Source organism: Pseudorca crassidens, chromosome 16 (assembly GCF_039906515.1).
Source record: "Pseudorca crassidens isolate mPseCra1 chromosome 16, mPseCra1.hap1, whole genome shotgun sequence".
Taxonomy (NCBI): Eukaryota; Metazoa; Chordata; class Mammalia; order Artiodactyla; family Delphinidae; genus Pseudorca; species Pseudorca crassidens.
The window spans coordinates 80,456,172-80,476,556 of record NC_090311.1 but is presented as its reverse complement, the minus strand read 5'-3'; the positions used below and the strand labels follow the sequence as shown (position 1 = coordinate 80,476,556).

Here is a 20,385-nt window from a genome sequence, read left to right as displayed (position 1 = left end):
TAATTAAGCCTCACCCAAAAACAATCACATCACGCTGCCTGCAAGTCAGGCCTGCAAGTTTTATTCTATGATCAGAAGAAAGAGATTAGTAAAAGTAGGGGGACGGGGTGTAAACTGAACACAAGTCCTTTTTAAGAAACAAGATAATTGCATTTGCTCACCACCCCCCATATGGATCTGTACTGACAGCACAATACCAAGGTCCGTTTCGTGAACCTGAATTATCAAGAACAGCTTAAATAATGATCAGCACGTTCAGTTTAAGAAGGTACAGAGGGCTTCCCTGGTGGCACAGTGGTTGAGAGTCCACCTGCCGATGCAGGGGACTCGGGTTCGTGCCCTGGTCCGGGAGGATCCCGCATGCCGCGGAGCGGCTGGGCCCGTGAGCCATGGCCGCTGAGCCTGCGCGTCCGGAGCCTGTGCTCCGCAACGGGAGAGGCCACAACAGTGAGAGGCCCGCATACCGCAAAAAAAAAAAAAAAAAAAAAAAAAGAAGGTACAGAAGTATATAGTACATTTCAGAAATAATCTTTGGTAGAATTAAAACATTAAGAATGTAAAGGGGACTTCCCTGGCAATTCAGTGGTTAAGACTTCGCCTTCCAGTGCAGGGGGTGCGGGGGTCGATTCCTGGTCGGGGAGCTAAGATTCCACATGCGTGTGCCAAAAACACCAAAACAGAAAACAGAAGCAATATTGTAACAAATTCAATGAAGATTTTAAAAAAAAAAAAAGTGGTCTGCATCAAAAAAAAAATCTTTAAAAATAAAAAAATTTTTTAAAAAGAATGTAAAGGTCCATGCCCCTCCCCCAAGCTACCTGAAAAGATCTACTGTTCAAAATAATGGTACCCTTGCAGCAACATGGATGGACCTAGAGATGATCACACTAAGCGAAGTAAGTCAGAAGGAGAAAGACGAATACCATATGAGATCACTTCCATGTAGAATCTAAAATACAACACAAATGGACTTACCTACAAAACTGAAGTAGTGGTGAGGGTGTCCCAGGTGACACATGCTGCACTCGAGCAGCCGTGAAGAAGGGAGGGGGGAGGGAGGGAGGAGGGGGGACGGGAAGTCTGCAGAGCCCTAAGGGATAGGGCTGGGTTTCGCTGGACTATCTAAGAATCAGCTCCTCCTGTTGTGGCTATCCCTGTGCCTCCACTCTCCAGGCAGTGAGCTCACCTGCAGGCCACACCCAGGTTATTTCTCTGCCACCTTCAACTCATCCTCCGCGTTTCGGCTGAGATCTCTCCTCACCGGGGAAGCCTTCCTGATCCCCTGCGTCCTGCCTGGGGCCTCCTGTGCGTCCCACAGCACCTGAGCCTGTCCTTATCACAGGCTGCATCCTACAGAACTGAACCGGTTGACCAGTTATTACAGACTGCCTGAAGGCAGAGGCTCAGGCTCTTTCCCACTGTTTACCTCGCCCTTAGCACAGGGCTGAAGGTACAGTAAATCTTTACCAAATGTGTGTGGGATCATGACCAGGAAACCAACTTAATTTTTATTTCGTGGCCAAAACCTAACTGAATTCCCTGGTGACATCAATTAAACTTGGAAAACTAAATAGTAGAACTAAAGAATTCTTTTCGATATGAGACCTTTGTAAATATTTAGGGTCTATATAGGAGCCCGGATAGCAATCTTCATTTTCCCTCCTCTATACCTACCTAGAGTAAAACTTAAATTGTTTACAAATTCTACTTAAAATGAAGAAAGTTTAAAAAGTTGAAGTTCATCAATGAATTTGGTTAAGTGTTAAAGGGGAAACAATACATACATAAATTCAGGTTTTTTATATACTCATTTACATAATCATGCCACTTAACAGAATTTTAAATGTAAAATAAGGAGTAGTGTAACTCTTTCTGTTTTATCCATGCAATATTTACTTATCTCTGAGTTTCTGTTCTACCTGGGATGTTTTTCAGACGCTAAGTCAATGGATTTGCATCTCTGACAATCCGAAATTCCTAGTTTCCCTAGGATTCTGCCACCCACAGGATCTGAGACATTTGCATCTTCCCAAACTATCTGAATATTTTTATATAACCTTCCCCTCCTTGTGGGTTCAGTACTGATGTTCTGGAGACGGGGAAGGGTGGTAGGGAGCTGAAGCTTACCCAGGCCTGTCTCAGGAGAAGGCAAGTTTCTCAGAGAAAACCCACATTCTGCAGGGCCGCCCCTGCACTAAGGCTTGTGGTGGGAACTAGTACTGGCCGCCGTGGTGGGAACTAGTACTGGCCGCCGTGGTGGGGCTGGACACAGGGCACGGAGTGCAGAGGGCGCAGCTGGGGTCTGAGCCCAGGGGAGCATACACAGACATAGAAAAGACTGGTGAACCGAAAGATACTGAGGGAGAGGGGGAGGCCGCAGAATGCAGGGTCCTCAGAGCTGGAGGCTAAGGGAGGGTGGGAGACCCCAGCGCTGTACCCTAACTGGGCAGGACCACCCAGCATGCCCAGGGACCAGGCATCTGCTGGACCAGCCCTGCTCAGCCATCAGAGGCTCCCTCTCACCTCCACTCGCCTCCCGGGGTGTTGGAAAGCTGAGGATGTCTTCAAAGGGAGGAGAGGTAGGAGAGACCCAATACACGAAAGGGAAGACAGCCCTGAAGACTGACCCTTTGAGTTAACTGAATGCTTATTCCTACCGAAGCTCCTTCAAGCCTGAGAGCACCGATTACCCTTCACTGGCTTTTTCAAGTCCTCCCTATGCAGCCCTCCCAACTCGTACCCAGTCAGCAAGAATAAAGGCTCCAGAAAAACATGTGGTCAGTTAGAAGATAGCCCAACATTTTTTCTGCACATCTGAAAAACAGTGTAAAGATTCCTATCAAGCATCTTTTGGAAAAATTTGGTTAAGCACTCATGAAAACGTATATAAAACTATTATTTCTTTTTATAGGTGAGAGATTCTCTAGAAGAAATCAAAACATTGTCAGGAGGAAGGTAAACACAGCAATAAAGAAACTTCACACTAACTTGACAGTATCCCATCTATCACCCTCTTCCTTCAATCTGTACTTACTGAAATCCACCTTCCTTCAAGGTCTAGCCCAATGTCTCTTCTCCTAAGGAGCCTTCTCCATCCTCATTCTCCGAAAGCCCTGATGGAATCTGGAGCTCTAAATTCATAACTGGTTGTATGTCTTTGCTCCCATGTTATCTTTTCTTTGAATTCTTTGCTCTGTGTCCCACAGAGTCTCATTAAAGGTGTAGTGAATAAGTGAACGGACATCAGTAAGTTATCTCTTAGTAAAACAGTGCAAGGCTTCATCTTTTAAGCCCCTTGATGATCATGTCATTTGCTCCAAGAATAAAGTCTCTCTTCAAGCCAAGATTCTCTTTAAAAATCTCTGCATGCTTAAAATATAAGGCTATAATAAATTAACAAAAATCCAGATATTTTCCAAACCATGGGGGGAAAAAATGCCATCCTAACCAAGTGAGCTCTCGTGGGATTTGTGCCTCCCGGCAACCAAAGATCAATGTAAATGAATTTCTAATGCTTTTGGAAGAGCAATTAAGACAGTAATAATCCCGTTAGCATGAACGGAAGGGTACCTGTTATCTAAGAGGTTTCTTTTCACATTTGTTCAGTAGACTACCACAAAGTGATATAGCCACAACCCAGCTGACGTAAAATTCAGGACAAGACTGGGCTAATTCTATTAGGGAATCCAACCTGGAGACGGGTTTCAGGATCCCTGCTTCTGGAACATTCACAAACATTCACAAAATGCTGGGACGTACCCGTGGGGTTTCTGACTGGGTCCTCCGAGCCACCATCAGCAACAGCTGTTGTTGCAAGGCACTGACCACAGGGTCCCCTGAAGAAGGATCTTGACTCTCGGAAGTTGTGGTACTGGACGAGCTGCTCTGTATGTCTCTGAGGATGGGCAAAACAAATGCTTCGGTTACCTGGAAGTACCAGAAGTCATCTACTTATTACATGCAAACACAAGAGCAGCAGGGATCCTTAACGCAGGTCACGGGTAAGCCTCTGCCACCTTGCGTGAGCCGTTCAGAGTCGAAAATTACGTGTGCCATGCCACCTTCAGGCAGAAGGGCTATCATCTTGCACACATTCGACACGGAACTCCAGTTTTATTCAATCATCCAAGACGGTGTGCTTCAGTAGAGATGAGGTCCCTCCCTGGCCTCTGGGGTAAATCCTGGTCATCCCACACCCATCATGGGAACGCCAACCACCCCGGCCAGCCCTGGCACAGGAGCGTAATGCTGTCCTAAGAGGCTGCCGCAGAGCAAAGGGGAGGCAGCTGTGGATAAGGATGCTCACGAGCAAGTGTTTCTATTTCTTCTTTTTTTTTCAGTGTTTTTACCTGTAAAATTTTTTTTAATTTATTTATTTTTTATTGAAGTAGAGTTGATTTACAATGTTATGTTAGTTTCAGGTGTACAGCAACATGATTCAGTTGTATTACAGACATATATGTATATGTATCTATTCTTTTTCAGATTCTTTTCCCATATAGGTTACTGCAAAATACTGAGGAGAGCTCCCTGTGCTCTACAGTAGGTCCTTGCTGATTATCTATTTCATATATCGTAGTATGTATATGTTACTCCCAAATTTCTAATTTATCCCTCCCCCCATCTTTCCCCTTTGGTAAACATAAGTCTGTTTCCTAAGTCTGTGAGTCTGTTTCTGTTTTGTAAATAAGTGCATTTGTATCATTTTTAGATTCCACATATAAGTGATGTCATATGATATTTGTCTTTCTCTTTCTGATTTACTTCACTTAGTATGATCATCTCTAGGTCCATCCACGTTGCTGCAAATGGCATTATTTCCTTCTTTTCTATAGCTGAGTAATACTCCATTGTATATATGTACCGAATCTTCTTTATCCATTCATCTGTTAATGGACATCCAGATTGCTTCCACGTCCTGACTATTGTAAATAGTGCTGCAATGAACACTGGGGTGCATGCACCTTTTCGGATTATGGTTTTCTCTGGATATATGCCCAAGAGTGGGATTGCTAGATCATAGGGTAGCTCTATTTTTAGTTTTTTAAGGAACTTCCATACTGTTTTTCCATAATGGCTGTACCAATTTACATTCCCACCAACAGTGTAGGAGGGTTCTACTTCTTAAAAGGTAACAAAAGTAAGAGACCATCTCTCTCCTGACCTTTATACGCTATGTTTATCAAAAACCCTTGGAGCTGCAGCAGCGATACTGCCATCGTGAGGGACAAGCCCGAGGACAGCAGAGCTGAAAGACAGAAGGAAACTAGTTTCTTGATGACCAATCAACCCTGCACTGATCAAGCCTTTGGACTTCCTGTTTCTGAAATAACACATCTTATTATTGTTTCCAGCATTTTTCTTTTTTCTTTTAATATTTATTTAGTTAGTTAGTTGCACCAGGTCTTAGTTGCAGCACGCGGGCTCCTTAGTTGTGTTGCTGCGCTAGCCACCTCAAGAATGCAGACGTTGCACTAATGTCATCACCTTCCTTTTTTTATTTATTTTTTTACTGAAGTATAGTTGATTCGCAATGTTGTGTTAGTTCCTGATGTACAGCAAAGTGATTCAGTTATACATGATAAACATATTCTTTTTCACATTCTTTTCCAGTACAGTTTATTACAGGATTTTGAATATACAACCCTGTGCTATATAGTAGGACCTTGCTGTTTATCTGTTTCATATATAGTAGTTTGCATCTGCTAATCCCAAACTCCCACTCCATCCCTCCCCCACCCCCTCTCCCCCTTGGCAACCACAAGTCTGTTCTCTGTGTCTGTGAGTCTGTTTCTGTTTCATACATAGGTTCACTTGTGTCATATTTTAGATTCCACATATAAGTGATATCATATGGTATTTGTCTTTCTCTGTCTTTGACTTACTTCACTTAATATGATAAACTCTAGGTCCATCCATGTTGCTGCAAACGGCATTATTTTGTTCTTTTTCTTAAGGCTGAGTAGTAATGCCTTCTGATTTCTAATCTCACGTTTCATTACAAAGTTTCTAACAAGTTTTTAGACCCTTCTTTTTCCCAACTCCCTTCTACTGTATTCACAAATACACAAATGCTTATTCTACAGGAACAGTGTTTAAAATACGTCCACTATTCTCACATACGTGCTCACAAACACACAGATTTCTCTACATTTTTGAGACATTTATGGCTATTTGATGATACATTCAATAAAGGCCTCCTTCAATAACCGTTCAATAATGGTTTCTAAGTAAAGAACCACTTAGGAAACATCGTACATTAATACCAGGGTTTGAGAAATGAGTCAGGTGGGATAAGCACATGGATTTTGAAAACTTAAAAATCCTATCCTTCCATTATTTGTATGATTGTTCCATAAAGGGTGCTTTTGCTTCCTGACCATACTAGTGGTGTAATGTGTGTCACTAATAGAGAAAAAAATTTAGATTTATAAAGACAGTGTTCATTCAAGCTTTTGTACTTTGTACAGAAACCTCTGAGGACTGTAATTCTGTCATTTCATAGCTAAATACAATAGGATCGAAAACATCTTGTTAATACAAATTTAGAGAAACCTAAAACTCAGCAAATGCCAGAACTTCACTAAAACCAAAAGACTGATCTGACTTCACTGTAGGTAATGCAGGTGATGACTATAAATAGGCAGGAGCAGTAAGGAAATGTGAGAAAATCTAGACAGTGTACAGCGCCCTCTACTGCCAACTGAAATAAACTAAGAACAGACTACTGTGGAAGGTGTAACAAAGTTATTTCAGAGCAACCTTCCTCCTGCCAGGGCCTCCTGGCAGGAAAAATGGTCCAAAAGGAAGTGTCAATACAGCTGAATTTTTTTGCATGTTTGTTTTTGTTTTGTTTTGGTTTGGTTTTTGCGGTACGTGGGCCTCTCACTGTTGTGGCCTCTCCCGCTGCGGAGCACAGGCTCCGGACGCGCAGGCTCAGCGGCCATGGCTCACGGGCCCAGCCGCTCCACAGTATGTGGGATCTTCCCGGACCAGGGCACGAACCCATGTCCGCTGCATTGGCAGGCGGATTCTTAACCACTGCACCACCAGGGAAGTCCCAGAAAGATTCTTTCCTGAGCTTTATGACTGGTATGTCCTCACCAGAAAACCTGTCTTGTCACGTGTATATGGGCTTCCCATTTGGCCAGGAGGAGACGTGTAACGCTGCTTCCAGAGGATAAAGAGATTTATCTTCTTCGTGTGGCATAGTTTTCTGGGGTCCTAATGTTGAAGTTGTAATCCACGGGCGCCAGCTTGTCCACTCAGGAACCAAAGAGGCTATGATGTCACAAAAAATCACTCCGTGGACAGAGCTCTTCCTATACCTACCCCCCAAGAATTCCCGCCCATCTTCCTTTTCTTGTATCTCTCTCAGACTATCTGCTACTTATTCTCCTGAGAGAACAGTAGTTATCCTATGGGCTGTGAGCTCAAGGATCATCCAGAAAGCCTCTGTTGGGGGAAGGGATACATTAGGAGTTTGGGAGTAACAGATACACACTACTGTATATAAAACAGATAAGCAGGGCTTCCCTGGTGGCGCAGTGGTTGAGAGTCCGCCTGCCGATGCAGGGGACGTGGGTTCGTGCCCCGGTCCGGGAAGATCCCACATGACACGGAGTGGCTGGGCCCGTGAGCCATGGCCGCTGAGCCTGCGCGTCCGGAGCCTGTGCCCCGCAACGGGAGAGGCCGCAACAGTGAGAGGCCCGCGTACCGCAAAAAAAAAAAAAAAACACAGATAAGCAACAAGGACCTACCACATAGCACAGGGAACTCTACTCAAAAAAAACACAGATAAGCAACAAGGACCTACCACATAGCACAGGGAACTCTACTCAATATTTTATAATAACCTATATGGGAAAAGAATCTGGAAAAGAATATATATGTATAACTGAATCACTTTGCTGTCCACCTGAAATTAGCACAACCTTGTAAATCAACCATACTTCAATTAAAAAAAAAAATCTCAAAAAATAGTCTCTGTTTCACTAACTTAAGGCTGGAGATTTCCCCCCATATTAATAAATATAATGTGAAAGTGCTAAGTTTCAAGAGACATTTCTTCCTCTAAAATACCGATGGAAATGGAAATATTCCAACCCTGTAGTAATCACACTCTGACTACAATAGAGCAGCAGTTGCACATCTGGCCTTGGTTTTCTTGCTCTCTGGTTTATCTCTGGACAACTAGTTTGGTTCAGAGCTAGAGCAGAGATAAATTTATTTAAATGAGATCGAATCCAGAGCAACAGCAGAAATAGTGATTAATGGTGGAAACTACAAAAAGAGCAGCCACTAGAAGGAAATAAAGATGGACCAGGGGCCAGAATGGTGCACTTTCTTATGGACAGAGCTGGGTCTCAAAGTCACAGTGACCCCATTGTGCTACACTGCTCTCCCCAGGTCTTCACTCATCTAAGCTTCTGTAAGCACCAAATAACTGAAATGCATGTGCTGCTGCGTTTTCCCATTGATGTGGAAAGAAATCCTTGAAATTCTTCATCTTCCCCGGATCTCAAAACTTACAATCCACCCTCCCGAGGAAGAGGGCCTCTCTTTTTCTGCCTGTCCTTCCTGGTTTCCCAGGCTTACTCGGGGGCCATGGAAACAAGCCACCCAGAGGAGCAAGCCTAGAGATGAAAGTCCAGCCATGTGTTCAATATGTGGGATATTTAAATAAAGCAGCACTGTTTTGGAAACTATAACCTGTTATTTAGAATTTGAACAGGGATTCTTGTTTTAAAGCCTGCAAACAATTCTTCTTTTATAGGACAGCAAGATTCGTCTGTGCCTTTGAGAAAAAGGGAACACCAGCCTGGGAGCTTGTGAGGGCCTCCAGCACGGGATCTGACTGCCATCATGTGGCAGCCAGGGCTGTGACCACAGGGACAGAATCCCACCATGCGGCAGGCCTCTTCCCAGGGATTCAGAGAACGTGCCTCGGAGAACAGAAGTCTTTCTAGAGTCAACCTCATAAACTCTCCATCCTTATGACTCTGTGCCTGGATGAAAGTTTAATCTCTCTAGTGTGTGTAAGAAAACAAAGCAGGACTACAGTGAAAGGATCTGATAGTAACAACTGGAAAACAAGAGAGAGGACACAGGCACATGGACAGCAGGAACTCTGCAGAGGAACATCCCTGCATGGTCACCTGCTTTTTTCCAGATACTTCCACCTCTATGTGGGTGACCAAAGGCACCAAGAATCCCCAGAAGTTTTTAATTAACTCAGTAACACACAACTCTATCATGCAAATCAACAGAGTGAGACAGCTACATACATATTCTCAAATATTTATCATTGGAGTTGACGTTTTCAACTCACGCTTGAACGGTACACAGAACTGGGCATATCTGATACTGGGAGAATTCACAACATTTTATATTTTGCACACCTAATTGACTAACATCCATGCCCCACGTTCTGGCTGAGCTAATGCAAACCAGGAATCACTATTTCTTCTGACTTACGTTAAGAAGAAGGTCTAAGAGAGGTAATTATTTTTTACAATTTTCTGCCTGCTTACCTTCTTTGAGATCCAGGTACACACGTAAGCACGGTGGCTTTAAAGGGCTTTCCTGAGAGCTGATCCCAGTAAGTAACAGAGGCTTTACCGAGACCAGGGTCAGAGAGGCTACTAATAATAATGTCAACAAAAATGTCAGAACTCTGAGAAGGCCATAAAGATTAAGTCCACCTCAGTCCACCTCTGGAATATAGTACCTAATGGGTTTAGAGGTTAGAGTAGCTTTCAAAAATAAGCCTAATTTAGGGCTTCCCTGGTGGCGCAGTGGTTGAGAGTCCGCCTGTCGATGCAGGGGACACGGGTTCGTGCCCCGGTCCGGGAAGATCCCACATGCCGCGGAGCGGCTGGGCCCGTGAGCCATGGCCGCTGAGCCTGCGCGTCCGGAGCCTGTGCTCCGCAACGGGAGAGGCCGCAACAGTGAGAGGCCCGCGTACCGCAAAAAAAAAAAAAAAAAAAATAAGCCTAATTTATAACCATAACAATATCTGTTTCGATATGTACTATAACGATTCATAAACAAAGAGAAGCCCAAAATAAGTGAATCCGGACAAATAAGTAGATGATTACCCATGTAATCTACTCTACTCTTTAAATAGAAACAATTGAGGTACAAAAATCCCCCAATAAAAACCCTGCAAACTAAACTTGCTCCAGAATGAGTCTTTCCTTTCAGTAGCCTACCAAACCTATTTTATGAGGAACAGATACTCAAAATGAATATCAATACTATGTCTTTCCATAGGATTTCACTGGAGAGCAGACAATACGCATTTTAAAAAAATCTTTATGTGCATCTTCATGAGATTGCTTATGACACTAGAAAAGGTTTTCTAACACTAAAGCATGGTTATATATCTTTTACGAGAGAAAGCTCTTCTATGTTACTTGGAAGAATTTATAGACGAAAGACACGTAAATCGTTGCTGAACAAAGAACAGAAACTATCAAGCTTTCGTTGCAAGACCTCCAGGGGAAATAACAAAAGTCCACTCTGCAGTGAACCCTTCAGACACAAAACGCACTTCAACTTCTAGGCAGCTTCACCTTCAACCTCCTAGGCAGACGGCCTACTTCAACTTTGATTTTCTAGGTAGATGAGCTCATCGTAGGCTCTGAGCTGCTGAATCAGTCCTGTGTCCTGGGTAGTGAATTTATCCTCCGAAATTTTTTTAAGTAGCAATTCTACATTCTGCAACTCAAGCCATCATTCCCTTATTCTAGTTTCTGAGGAAAGCAGAACTAGATGAGATAGTGTTACCAAAGGTACCTGCTTTCTGGACAGTTATTGTACAACCGGAAAATACTGCCTATATTTCTTCAGCAGTCAATGAGAAATGTATTGGTTCCCACAACGACAGAGAGGCCAAGGAGGGAAATTCGTTTCCTCTCCTGGTTTCCTCCAGGAATCCCCAAAGAGACATGGAAGTTACACTGCAAACCATTCCCTATTCATACTTGGGAGTTAGGGATATAAAACTGTCACATGGCAACTGGGCTTAACAATGGCGAAGAGGAATGGCGTTCTTGCCAATAGTAAGAATCAGTGGTTTAATGGCTAGTTAGAGGCAATCCTAGCCACTGAAGTCGCCTCAGAGGGAAAAGGCTGCTTTTCTAATATCTTCCATGGCCAAAGGGCTTAGAAACTGCCCCAACTAGGAATGCTTCCAAGTTCAAAATCAAAGTTTATGTTTACTACTGTAGAAGAACTCTAAATGTAATGGCATTAAAAGCCAGAAATAAAATAGTAAACTACCTTCTGTAAACCTGCCACAGAGGCCAAAATGTTCTAACACAACAGGCTGACAAGGAGAATACAAAGTACTGAACCACCTTAAATTCTCGTAAAGTGACTCATAAAAGCGCCAGAGGAAAGGCTTCCCTTGGCCTTTTGCTCTTTTGCTGTATGAAGTCATGGCGAACTTCAGCCACTGTCCTACTGCTTCTGTTTGGAGGCAGTTTAACAATAGCTAACATCTTCTCAGCGCCCCCTATGAGAGGTACTGTGCTAAGCGCCGCGTATACTATTACATTTCGCTTTCAAGGCCGCCCACGGAACTTATTACTAGTATTATTTCCATCTATGCATTAGAAAACCGGTGCTTAAGGTGGTTAAGTAAACCTGCTCAACGTCAAACCGAAAGTTACTCTTCGTGCAGGAACGGGAACCTGGGCCAGTCCAAGGCGAAAGCTCAAGTTCCCGCCACAGGACACGACCCCTCTGATGTCAGGGAAGTGTGGACCCCAATGTCAGCTCTCCCATCACAGTTGCCTCCCATGTGGACAGAGAGAATTGCTTCCTCCTCATTGAATGGAACACGGGACTGGAGAACCTAACTGGAGACTCAACCTTGATTTCGACGGTGAGGGGTTAAACAAGTCATTTTGCAGGGGTTTCTTCCCATTTTTAAAAGGAGAAGATAACATTCTGTGTTCAAATATGTAGAGCAGGCAAACTGCTATTGCTTCTGGCTCTTCCCCTCCAAAAGCCGCAAGGTGAGAGCGTTGTCTGTGGATGTCCTTTTGCTAATCCCACCTTCACTGGGCTGTTTCTCTCTGCAAAGAGGTCCTATTTCTCCTGCGGCAAGTAGGACAAAGCGCGAGTGCCCTCACGGACCGCCTCTGCCCCTCCTGTCTGCCTCTTACCTGCTATCCCTAAATGCCCAGCTGTCCAGAACTCGGATCGGACCGCCTTTGTCATCTCCAACGATTAACTTGATTCAATGCACTATTCACTGAACACCTACCTACAGAGGGCTAAGTGGGGGCTATCAAGGCCCCCTAGCCATGACCACTTTTCTTTAGAAAAGAACAGTCTGGAAGAAGAGCTGGGAGTGTCCTGCATCTGGGAGAATGTGGTAAGCACTCCTCTGATGACAGCATGGAGGGATGGATTTATTGCCAGGGTAGGGGCAAGGGAAAGACAGATAAAAGAGGCAGATGGTAATGTGTGCTTTGAAGGAAGAGAACTCCAGAAGGTAGATGTGAGTGGAGAAGGGCGTTCTAGGCAAAGAAGGGCAGACACCAGGAAGAGGAAGGGCTGAAGGTCGGTTCCACGGGCCTCAGGGGGAGGAGAGGTGAGGCAGGGGCTGCGAAGGGGGCCTGGAGGAGCGGGGGGCCGCATAAGGGCACCCTGAGATCACATGTGTTAGCAAGGGGGCTGCTCCACCCTGGTCTCAGAGTACCAGGTGAGGGCCCGGGCTTAGGGAGCCCACAGGCCGCGGTCAGCCACAAACATGCCATCTGTGGCCTGTGGCATTTCAAAAAAAATTAAAATCAACAACATCAAACAAAATAGATTTTTACAGATACATAGGCATTTCTAGCTCCTTGTGGAAAGACCTGGAAAATCTGCTCACCCAGGCCTCCCAAGCTGGCATAAGCACCCTGAAGATAAGAAGCAGCAGCCCTCTGAGGGCAGGACAAATACCCTCCAAAGGACTCAGCACCCAACACCCCTAGCATTCAACCCTGGGCCCACTTCACCTGACTGGGCGCCAGGGAACTGAGGCTGCAGCCCCTGCTGGGGGGACAGTGCAGGGGGTGGGATTTAAGTGTCCCCTGTTCACTTACTTAGGTACTGAGGTTGGGCCTGTTTCTTCATCAGTCTTAGTTTCCTTTTCTGTCAAATGGAGTGAATATCACCTACCTCTGTTTTGTCGGGCGGATGAAATGGGGTAATTTAACAGTTAGCACAGTGCTTAGTGCAAAATACATCTTTAGTAAGCGATGGCTGCTGCCACCGTAACTATGACAGGAAAACACTTCCTTCAGGGCCAGGAACTGCCGGGACGTTGCTTCCCACAGAAAGGCGCCCTGGAACGCAGGTGTAAGGTGTTGAGTGCCCTGGCCCTTCCAAGTTACAAATTCCTGACCCGCTGTCACTGCACTTGATCAGCTGTGTGCTGCTCTGATGTGTCTTTACCTCTAGCATTAAAGAAACAGATGGGGCTTCCCTGGTGGCTCAGTGGTTAAGAATCCACCTGCCAATGCAGGGGACACAGGTTCGAGCCCGGGTCCGGGAAGATCCCACATGCCGTGGAGCAACTAGGCCCCTGCGCCACAACTACTGAGCCTGCGCTCTAGAGCCCGTGAGCCACAACTACTGAGCCCACGAGCCACAACTACTGAAGCCTGCGTGCCTAGAGCCCGTGCTCCACAACAAGACAAGCCACTGCAGTAAGGAGCCCGTGCACAGCAACAAAGATTAGCCTCCGCTCGCCGCAACTAGAGAAAGCCTGCGCATGGCAACAAAGACCCAATGCAGCCAAAAATAAAATAAAATTAAAAAAAAAAAGTAACAGATGACACACGCACACAGGTATGTTAATGCAGGGATTAATATATTCAAATTCAACCAGCTCGCTTGCTGTCATCCTATTTTAGCACAAGTTTTCTTTCATACAACCAATTCGAAAATACCCAAACCGTCACTACAACACACGCTCCCATGGAAGCCAAGGCTTACTACAAATCCAAAGAAATTAGCCTCCCGTGCATGGGTGGCATGGCTTTCAACATCTCTGAGTCTGGAGGAGTGTGAGGCTGTTGGAATATCTACCATAAGCCTGTCAGACAGCAGCTGAAATCCAGAAGATCATCTGACTCTACCGAGGACTGAGCCATTTTTTCTGAGCATGAATTAAACAGATGGCGTCCCCGTAAGTGCTTTTCCAGAACCGCCCCGGGAACAGCTTCAACGCTATAATTTTGCTAAGTGAAGTGACTCGAGTTTTGTGCTCGAGCATCAAACAGGAAGCACCATACATCTCCTATGACCAAATGTGCCACTGAAAGGCCACGGTACTCCAGAACAAAGTCCCCTCGAAAGGACTAACTTATTTCAAAGAGTAATAGAACAGAGGACATGTATATCCTCAAGTAATAGTCTAGACATATAATAGCAGACGGGTATATTATTTTTTTATCTTTAGGCACAAGAAAGAGATGTGCGTGGCTATGGGCCATTCTTTCCTAGAACTCTTAACGCCAATGCCCTGTCAAACTACCTTGGGGAAAGAGCAGGGAGTCAGGCACTTAGAACTTAGCACGTGGTGCTGGTGGGCCACGACCCTGTCCATCGGAACGCTCACATACAAGAAATGCAAGAGACAGACAGGGACATTTATAAAAGAAAGCTGCTTTTATAAAATTTGATCGTTATTCTCTTTAAAGAAGCACAGTCATTAATTCAATTGTCATTTAACCAGAAGGAGGGCCCCAGGTGTCATCTGCCGATGTTTGTCGCCCGGCATCCATCCACCCAACTCCAAATTTCCCACTGAAGAGCTGCCCCCGTGCATTCTCAGAGGGAACCTGTCCAGCTCTGTGTATGAACACAGACGCCAGCCAAGTACGTGCCTTGGTAATCGGGCTCAGGGTTCCAGGTGGCCCAGTCAGAACGAAGGAGATACAGAGTGAGACTTAAATTGGGGTTTATGGGAAAGAAGCATCTTATCCCCAGTGGACATGAGTGAGAGAAGACGTAAGTGGGGCTGCTGCAGACATCTTTTGACTGTCAGGGTGAACTGTTTGAGAGTGATGTCAAAACAGAGCAACGGGAGGGGTGACGGAGAAAGAGAAAGACATCTACCCAAGACGTCTCCGTTACCTGGCCTCCAAATTCCCATTTCGGTGAAGCCTGTTGGACTTGGATTTCTCTCATGTGTAACAGAAAGGGTCTAACTGTTCTATGTACATGAAGAGGCAGATCTAGGGACGTAATGGCATTCTGGGACTCCTCTAAGCCACAGGGCTTGACAGGAAAACTCGGCACAAACACATTCGGTGTCGTCCAGCAGTGCCCAAACCTACCCTGGGCAACAGCTCTTTCACCAGAGTGAATGCACCGTGGCAAAGCCAAGCCCCGGCAGGTCTCGAAATGGAGGGCAAGTTAAACGAAAGAGAGCTCTAACGTGGGAAAGAAATGCAGAGGAAACCAAAGAAAGCAGAGTTGGAGGAAAACTAATAAAGAGAGAGCAATTAAGGGGAGAAAGTGAGTTAATGGTGTCTCTTGGTGAGGCACGGTCTAAGGAAGCGGGACTTATTGAAAACCCTACAGGCACTCTCTTTCATTCTTATCTGCACACTGTGTATTTTTCGTTTTTTAAGGCTCTGGATATGTGGTCTTATTCTAACTGGCATTACCGGCAAAAGCAGTTCAAGTATTTTCCTCGGGGAAAAGCGTAGTCCATTTATCTGGGAAAATAAACATGAAAAAGCCATGTAAATTTATTTGGGGATAAAAGAGGAGGCGTGTTTTTGTTCCAAATTTAGTTTAAAAACACTACAGCTTTCAGCTGAGGATTGTAGAATAACAGGACAGCGTTTCAAGCTGTGCTCTCATGTCATTATTTTGTCTGAAGAAAGCTGCCACCTTAGATGACTGAACTCATCAAACCACTGTAACAAAATGTCTCAGAGGCTGGAACTAAGATGGGGGTGGCAGCCTGCTCTCTCCTCTTGGGTCTCCGTTGGCATGAGTGCTTTGCATGCTTTCTGGCTGGAGAAGGAGAATTTTGTTGTGTCTGTTTTGATTGGAACTTGGGTACCTGAGGGAGACAGAGGAAGAGTGGAAGGCATGTGGGTGATGGAGGCGGTGCCCGTCTCCCCCCAGGACTGATTCTGGACCTGAGCAGGCTGCTTCAGGGTTGGCGCCCAGGTGGGGTGGTGAGGCCAGGAGAGCTATCACCTAGGGCACCCATCAGATCTACCGTGACGGCTGACACCAGCATTCCCGAGAAGGTGAGAAGCAGCAGGGGTGACCAGAGGACACCCTAAAAGGTTGCCACATGCCAGAATCCCACCTGGAGGCCAGATTGCAGGGGCAAGAACAGACTCTGTTCTAGGCACACTGGAACAGGCATACCTGGTAAGGAAACTTTGACCTTAGGAAGGAACACTGCACCCCAGAATCTGGAAGTAGGGTTCCTGTAACTCCCTTGGGTTACACGCCTCCCTTCTCCAGATGTGAAGCCTAAGGCATCCCCGTGACATGACACAAGTCTTCCGTACATCCTCAAATAGGCGTACACCTCTCGAGAAATGTACATGAAAAGTCTCCTCCCTTACTCAGAGCAAGCCACTGAGGCACGGCCCTGTGGGTTATCCTCAAAGAATCCTGAAGTCCAGGACGAAGGATGAATTCGGTCCACCAGTGATGAGATTTAGAGCTTGCCCAACGCCACCATGAATCCACGTACGTTCTGGATACGCAAGCGGATTCAACATCAACTTAATTAACGTGATCAGGAAAGTTACTCAACACACGCTAAAGGAGAAGAGAAAGGATGTTTAGATCATCTATCTACAAAAGAGCTTGTCGGCGCAGACGAGAACTAACCACATCTCTAGTCCGTTCCTTGAGACGAGTTTAATAACGTGTTCTTGAGCTGCATCACCACCTTTCCTATAATTGTTTGCACAGGTCTCCCCTCTATTTATGCCTACGTGTTATATTCATTTTTGGAAGTGGCTACTATGAAAGTGGTTCTGTTTATTTTCAATTATTCTACAATATCTGATTTTCTTTTTCTTTCACGTGAAACCCACATGCTTTGCCGCCTACAGACGGATTATCACCTTCATTCTACACCAGGATCTTCACTTCATTTACACTCAGTCAGTTGCGTGTAAGTTGCTGGGGGCAGCAACGCGACACCTTCCCCAACCTGAGAACAAGCCCCACTTACCCAGCGTGAGAGAAGCCGTCATAATTTGATGGCTGATGCTGGAAAGGGCCTTCTTTCTGATTTCCAGACTTTAAGTAACAGGATTTAATTTCCCCTGCAAAATTTCGGCAAAGAAGATTACACAGTTATTCGTATATGATCATTTCCGCGTATACTTTTTCCAAGTTAGAGAGAACTCATTTTGGACTATTTTAATGATAATTGTTGGTAGACTAGGTCCATTCTTTGTATTTCTCCATAGAATGTGTAACTTAGCTAAGAAAATCGTGACGTACCTCTCCGATAATATGCTTAGACAAGTTTGACTCAGTTACTTACTTTTCATTGAAGTATAGTTGATTCACGGTGTTGTGTTAGTTTCAGGTGTACAGCAAAGGGAATCAGTTACATATATATATATATATATATATATACATTCTTTTTCAGATTCTTTTCCATTATAGCTTATTACAAGATATTGAATATAGTTCCCTGTGCTATACAGTAGGTCCTTGTTGTCTATCTATTTTATGTATAATAGTGTGAATCTGTTAATCCCAAACTCCCAATTTATCCCTCCCCGCTTTCCCACTTTGGTAACCATAAGTTTGTTTTCTATGTCTGTGAGTTTGTTTCTGTTCATTTGTGCCATTTTTTAAGATTCCACATATAAGTGATATCACATGACTCAGTTACTTACTACTTAATTGCTTTTCATCGATTCATTTGTACCATTTCTAATCCCCTTCTGCGTATTCTTTTCAATGCATTTCTTCTGTATATTCTCTTCACGTGTCAGGATGATCTGTGTATGCTGTAACTGGGTTTGGTTTTGTTTTGTTTGTATCATGTGCAGAAGAGGCTTATTAAGGGTGTGGTTTTGATCGGTGGACCACAAGGGGCCATCCCAACCTTTGAATTTGCAGATGAGCATTGGCACAGCTGCTGACTGGTATGTCAGCCTGGTAATGAGGAAAAGCAAGAGATGGAATTAATTTGTGGAGCTAAATTAGCCTGCGAAAGTGGTTCAGGGTACTGAGGTGTGAAAAGCAGTTCACTTTGTAAATGTAAACGGTCTCTCCCCAGAAGAGGTTTTGGGTGACAGGGAAGCATAATTAACCTTGTCTGTTATGAGCAGCTGCAATGTAGGCTGCAGTGCTGGACCTCAACTTCAAGGTTGTACCCCCAAAAGAAACATTCACAGTGACAACCAACGGCCCCTCTGGAGGCTTGGATAGAAGTGCTACTGTCGTTCTTCATAATGTAAAAGTCTCTTTGTATTTCTGCAGATGCAGAAGCACTTCAAACTATAAACCGCTGATCTATGTAGAGAGGGTAATATATCATTTATTATCCAAACCAGGATCCTTGTGAGAGTAGAATAATAAGTTTACATTGATCCATAAGGGACTTAACCCAAGACCCGACCTACAAAAACTAAGACCTATATCCCTTATCTAAGGAACCTTGAATTTGCCTTTTAATGGTTCTTCCTTCCTTTCCTTCTTTCTCTTTCTTTCTTTCTTGTTCTTTCTTCCTTCCGTCCTTCCTTTCTATTACTTTTTAAAATCTTTTTTATAACAAGGTATTAAAAATATATCAGGGTCAGATTTTCAACATATATCCAATGAATATTTCTTAGGTACTGGGCATTACCTTCCCAAAGTTTACAACTGTGAGGGAGAAAATGTCACTAATCAAATTATTATAAGTCAATAAACAATTAGAAGCTGTAACAGTCTCAAAGAAGGAAAAGGATAGGGTGTTAGGAAAGCAAAAGAGCAGAAGAACCTGATTAAACCTGGGAAATCCAGGAAAGGTTTTCCTGAAGAACTTTCTTTAGAACTGAGATCCGAAGGATAAATGGCACAATGTGGGCACAGGGACACGGTTATGTGCAAAGGCCCTGAGGCAGGAGGGCGCACACTCTGTTCTAAGAACATTATGTGTGAGCAAGCAGAACTAAGCCTTCCTCTTCCAGTCTAGAACAGGTATCCCCCGCTTTTTTAAGTTCGCTTCACGCCACCTCATTTTTTATGAAAGACCTACCTTAGTACATGTTTTTGCTAACTGAAAGAAATCCGAAAATTTTTTCTGCTTCTAAAGGGCTAAAAGTGAAAAGAGCTTTCAGCGTTTGTTTTGGAGTGAGTTATACAGCCAGCGCACACCCCAAGCAGTGAGAGTAGCATCACCAAGCTCCCTCCCCAGGTACTATACCCAGTATCTCAGCATCAAGCTGCCATAGCTTTGAATTAGGACCATCTGTGTCTTATACTGATGTATTTTTTGCATCCTTAGGTAACTGCCTCTTTGCTTCATACCCTTTCAGTTTAGGAAAGATCTCGTAGGACCACTCTACTTTCAGATAGAGGGGAAACCTGTCCTCAGGCTAAGAGACCACATGGGACCTTGAGAAAGCTGCCAGCCTTCCCCCTTCTACGTCATGAGTAAAGAGCTCTAAAGACTTACCATGTTCATCGATAAAGACATGCATCGCATCCACAGACATCTCATCTTGCACAGATGTTTCAGGTCCACTGATGACTTGCAACACAGAACTATCTTGTTGGGAAGTTACCCTGTAGATTATCTGCCTCTGTCTACTGCCCTGGAAACTTAACATACATAAAAATTTCAGAAGCAATGTGGAACGCCTCCTTACCCTTAAGAAAGCATTAAAAGAAGCAGCCAGTAAGTGAGGCTGCACCAGCATGAAGCTATAGACGTAAGTTATCCTTACAGGGTCGGGATCTTGGCAGGTTCAGTGAGCCCGGGGCTGGTGCTGGTGTGCTCTTGACTTTGCACGTCTGGTTTTCCTTGCTTGGCGTTGGGTCCACTGGGCTTCTCACTTTCTAGGATTTCCTCCTTTTTCTCCTGGGAATGGTTATCTGAAAAACATTGCTTTATGTGTTAACATCATATTAAATAAGAAATTAATGGGAAGATACTTGGAAACAAGTTACCAAAACTGAAGCAAGAATAGATAGAAAATCTAAATAGCTCCTATGAATTCAGAATAAATACATTTAAAATAAATTAAATACATTTTATTTAGATAAATTTTCATTTTACTAATTACGAAAGTACCTAAATATTTTTGAAAAACAGAAGTGTGTATGTGTCAGAGACATGTTATTGAGACATCTACAAATACCATCACCTTACATATGGATTCAAGGACTCCC

The 20,385-nt window shown here is 44.3% G+C and overlaps 1 protein-coding gene and 1 long non-coding RNA gene across 6 annotated transcripts in view; both read right to left on the bottom strand.

Moving 5' to 3' along the window:
- Positions 1–20,385, bottom strand: part of LOC137209416 (uncharacterized) — a 426,966-nt gene that overhangs the window by 218,619 nt on the left and 187,962 nt on the right. The window lies entirely within an intron of this gene.
- The window catches only part of PCNX2 (pecanex 2), a 274,115-nt gene that overhangs the window by 217,465 nt on the left and 36,265 nt on the right, over positions 1–20,385 (bottom strand). For all 5 annotated transcript variants that reach the window (XR_010936051.1, XM_067711081.1, XM_067711082.1 and 2 more), the window contains 4 exons: positions 19,941–20,088; positions 19,670–19,815; positions 17,222–17,315; positions 3,760–3,895 (listed from right to left, as the gene is read on the bottom strand). Coding sequence is in view for 4 of the 5 variants with exons in the window: in XM_067711081.1 (XP_067567182.1) it covers positions 3,760–3,895; positions 17,222–17,315; positions 19,670–19,815; positions 19,941–20,088 (524 nt within the window). In the remaining variant the exon portion in view is untranslated. The remainder of the gene's footprint in view (positions 1–3,759; positions 3,896–17,221; positions 17,316–19,669; positions 19,816–19,940; positions 20,089–20,385) is intronic.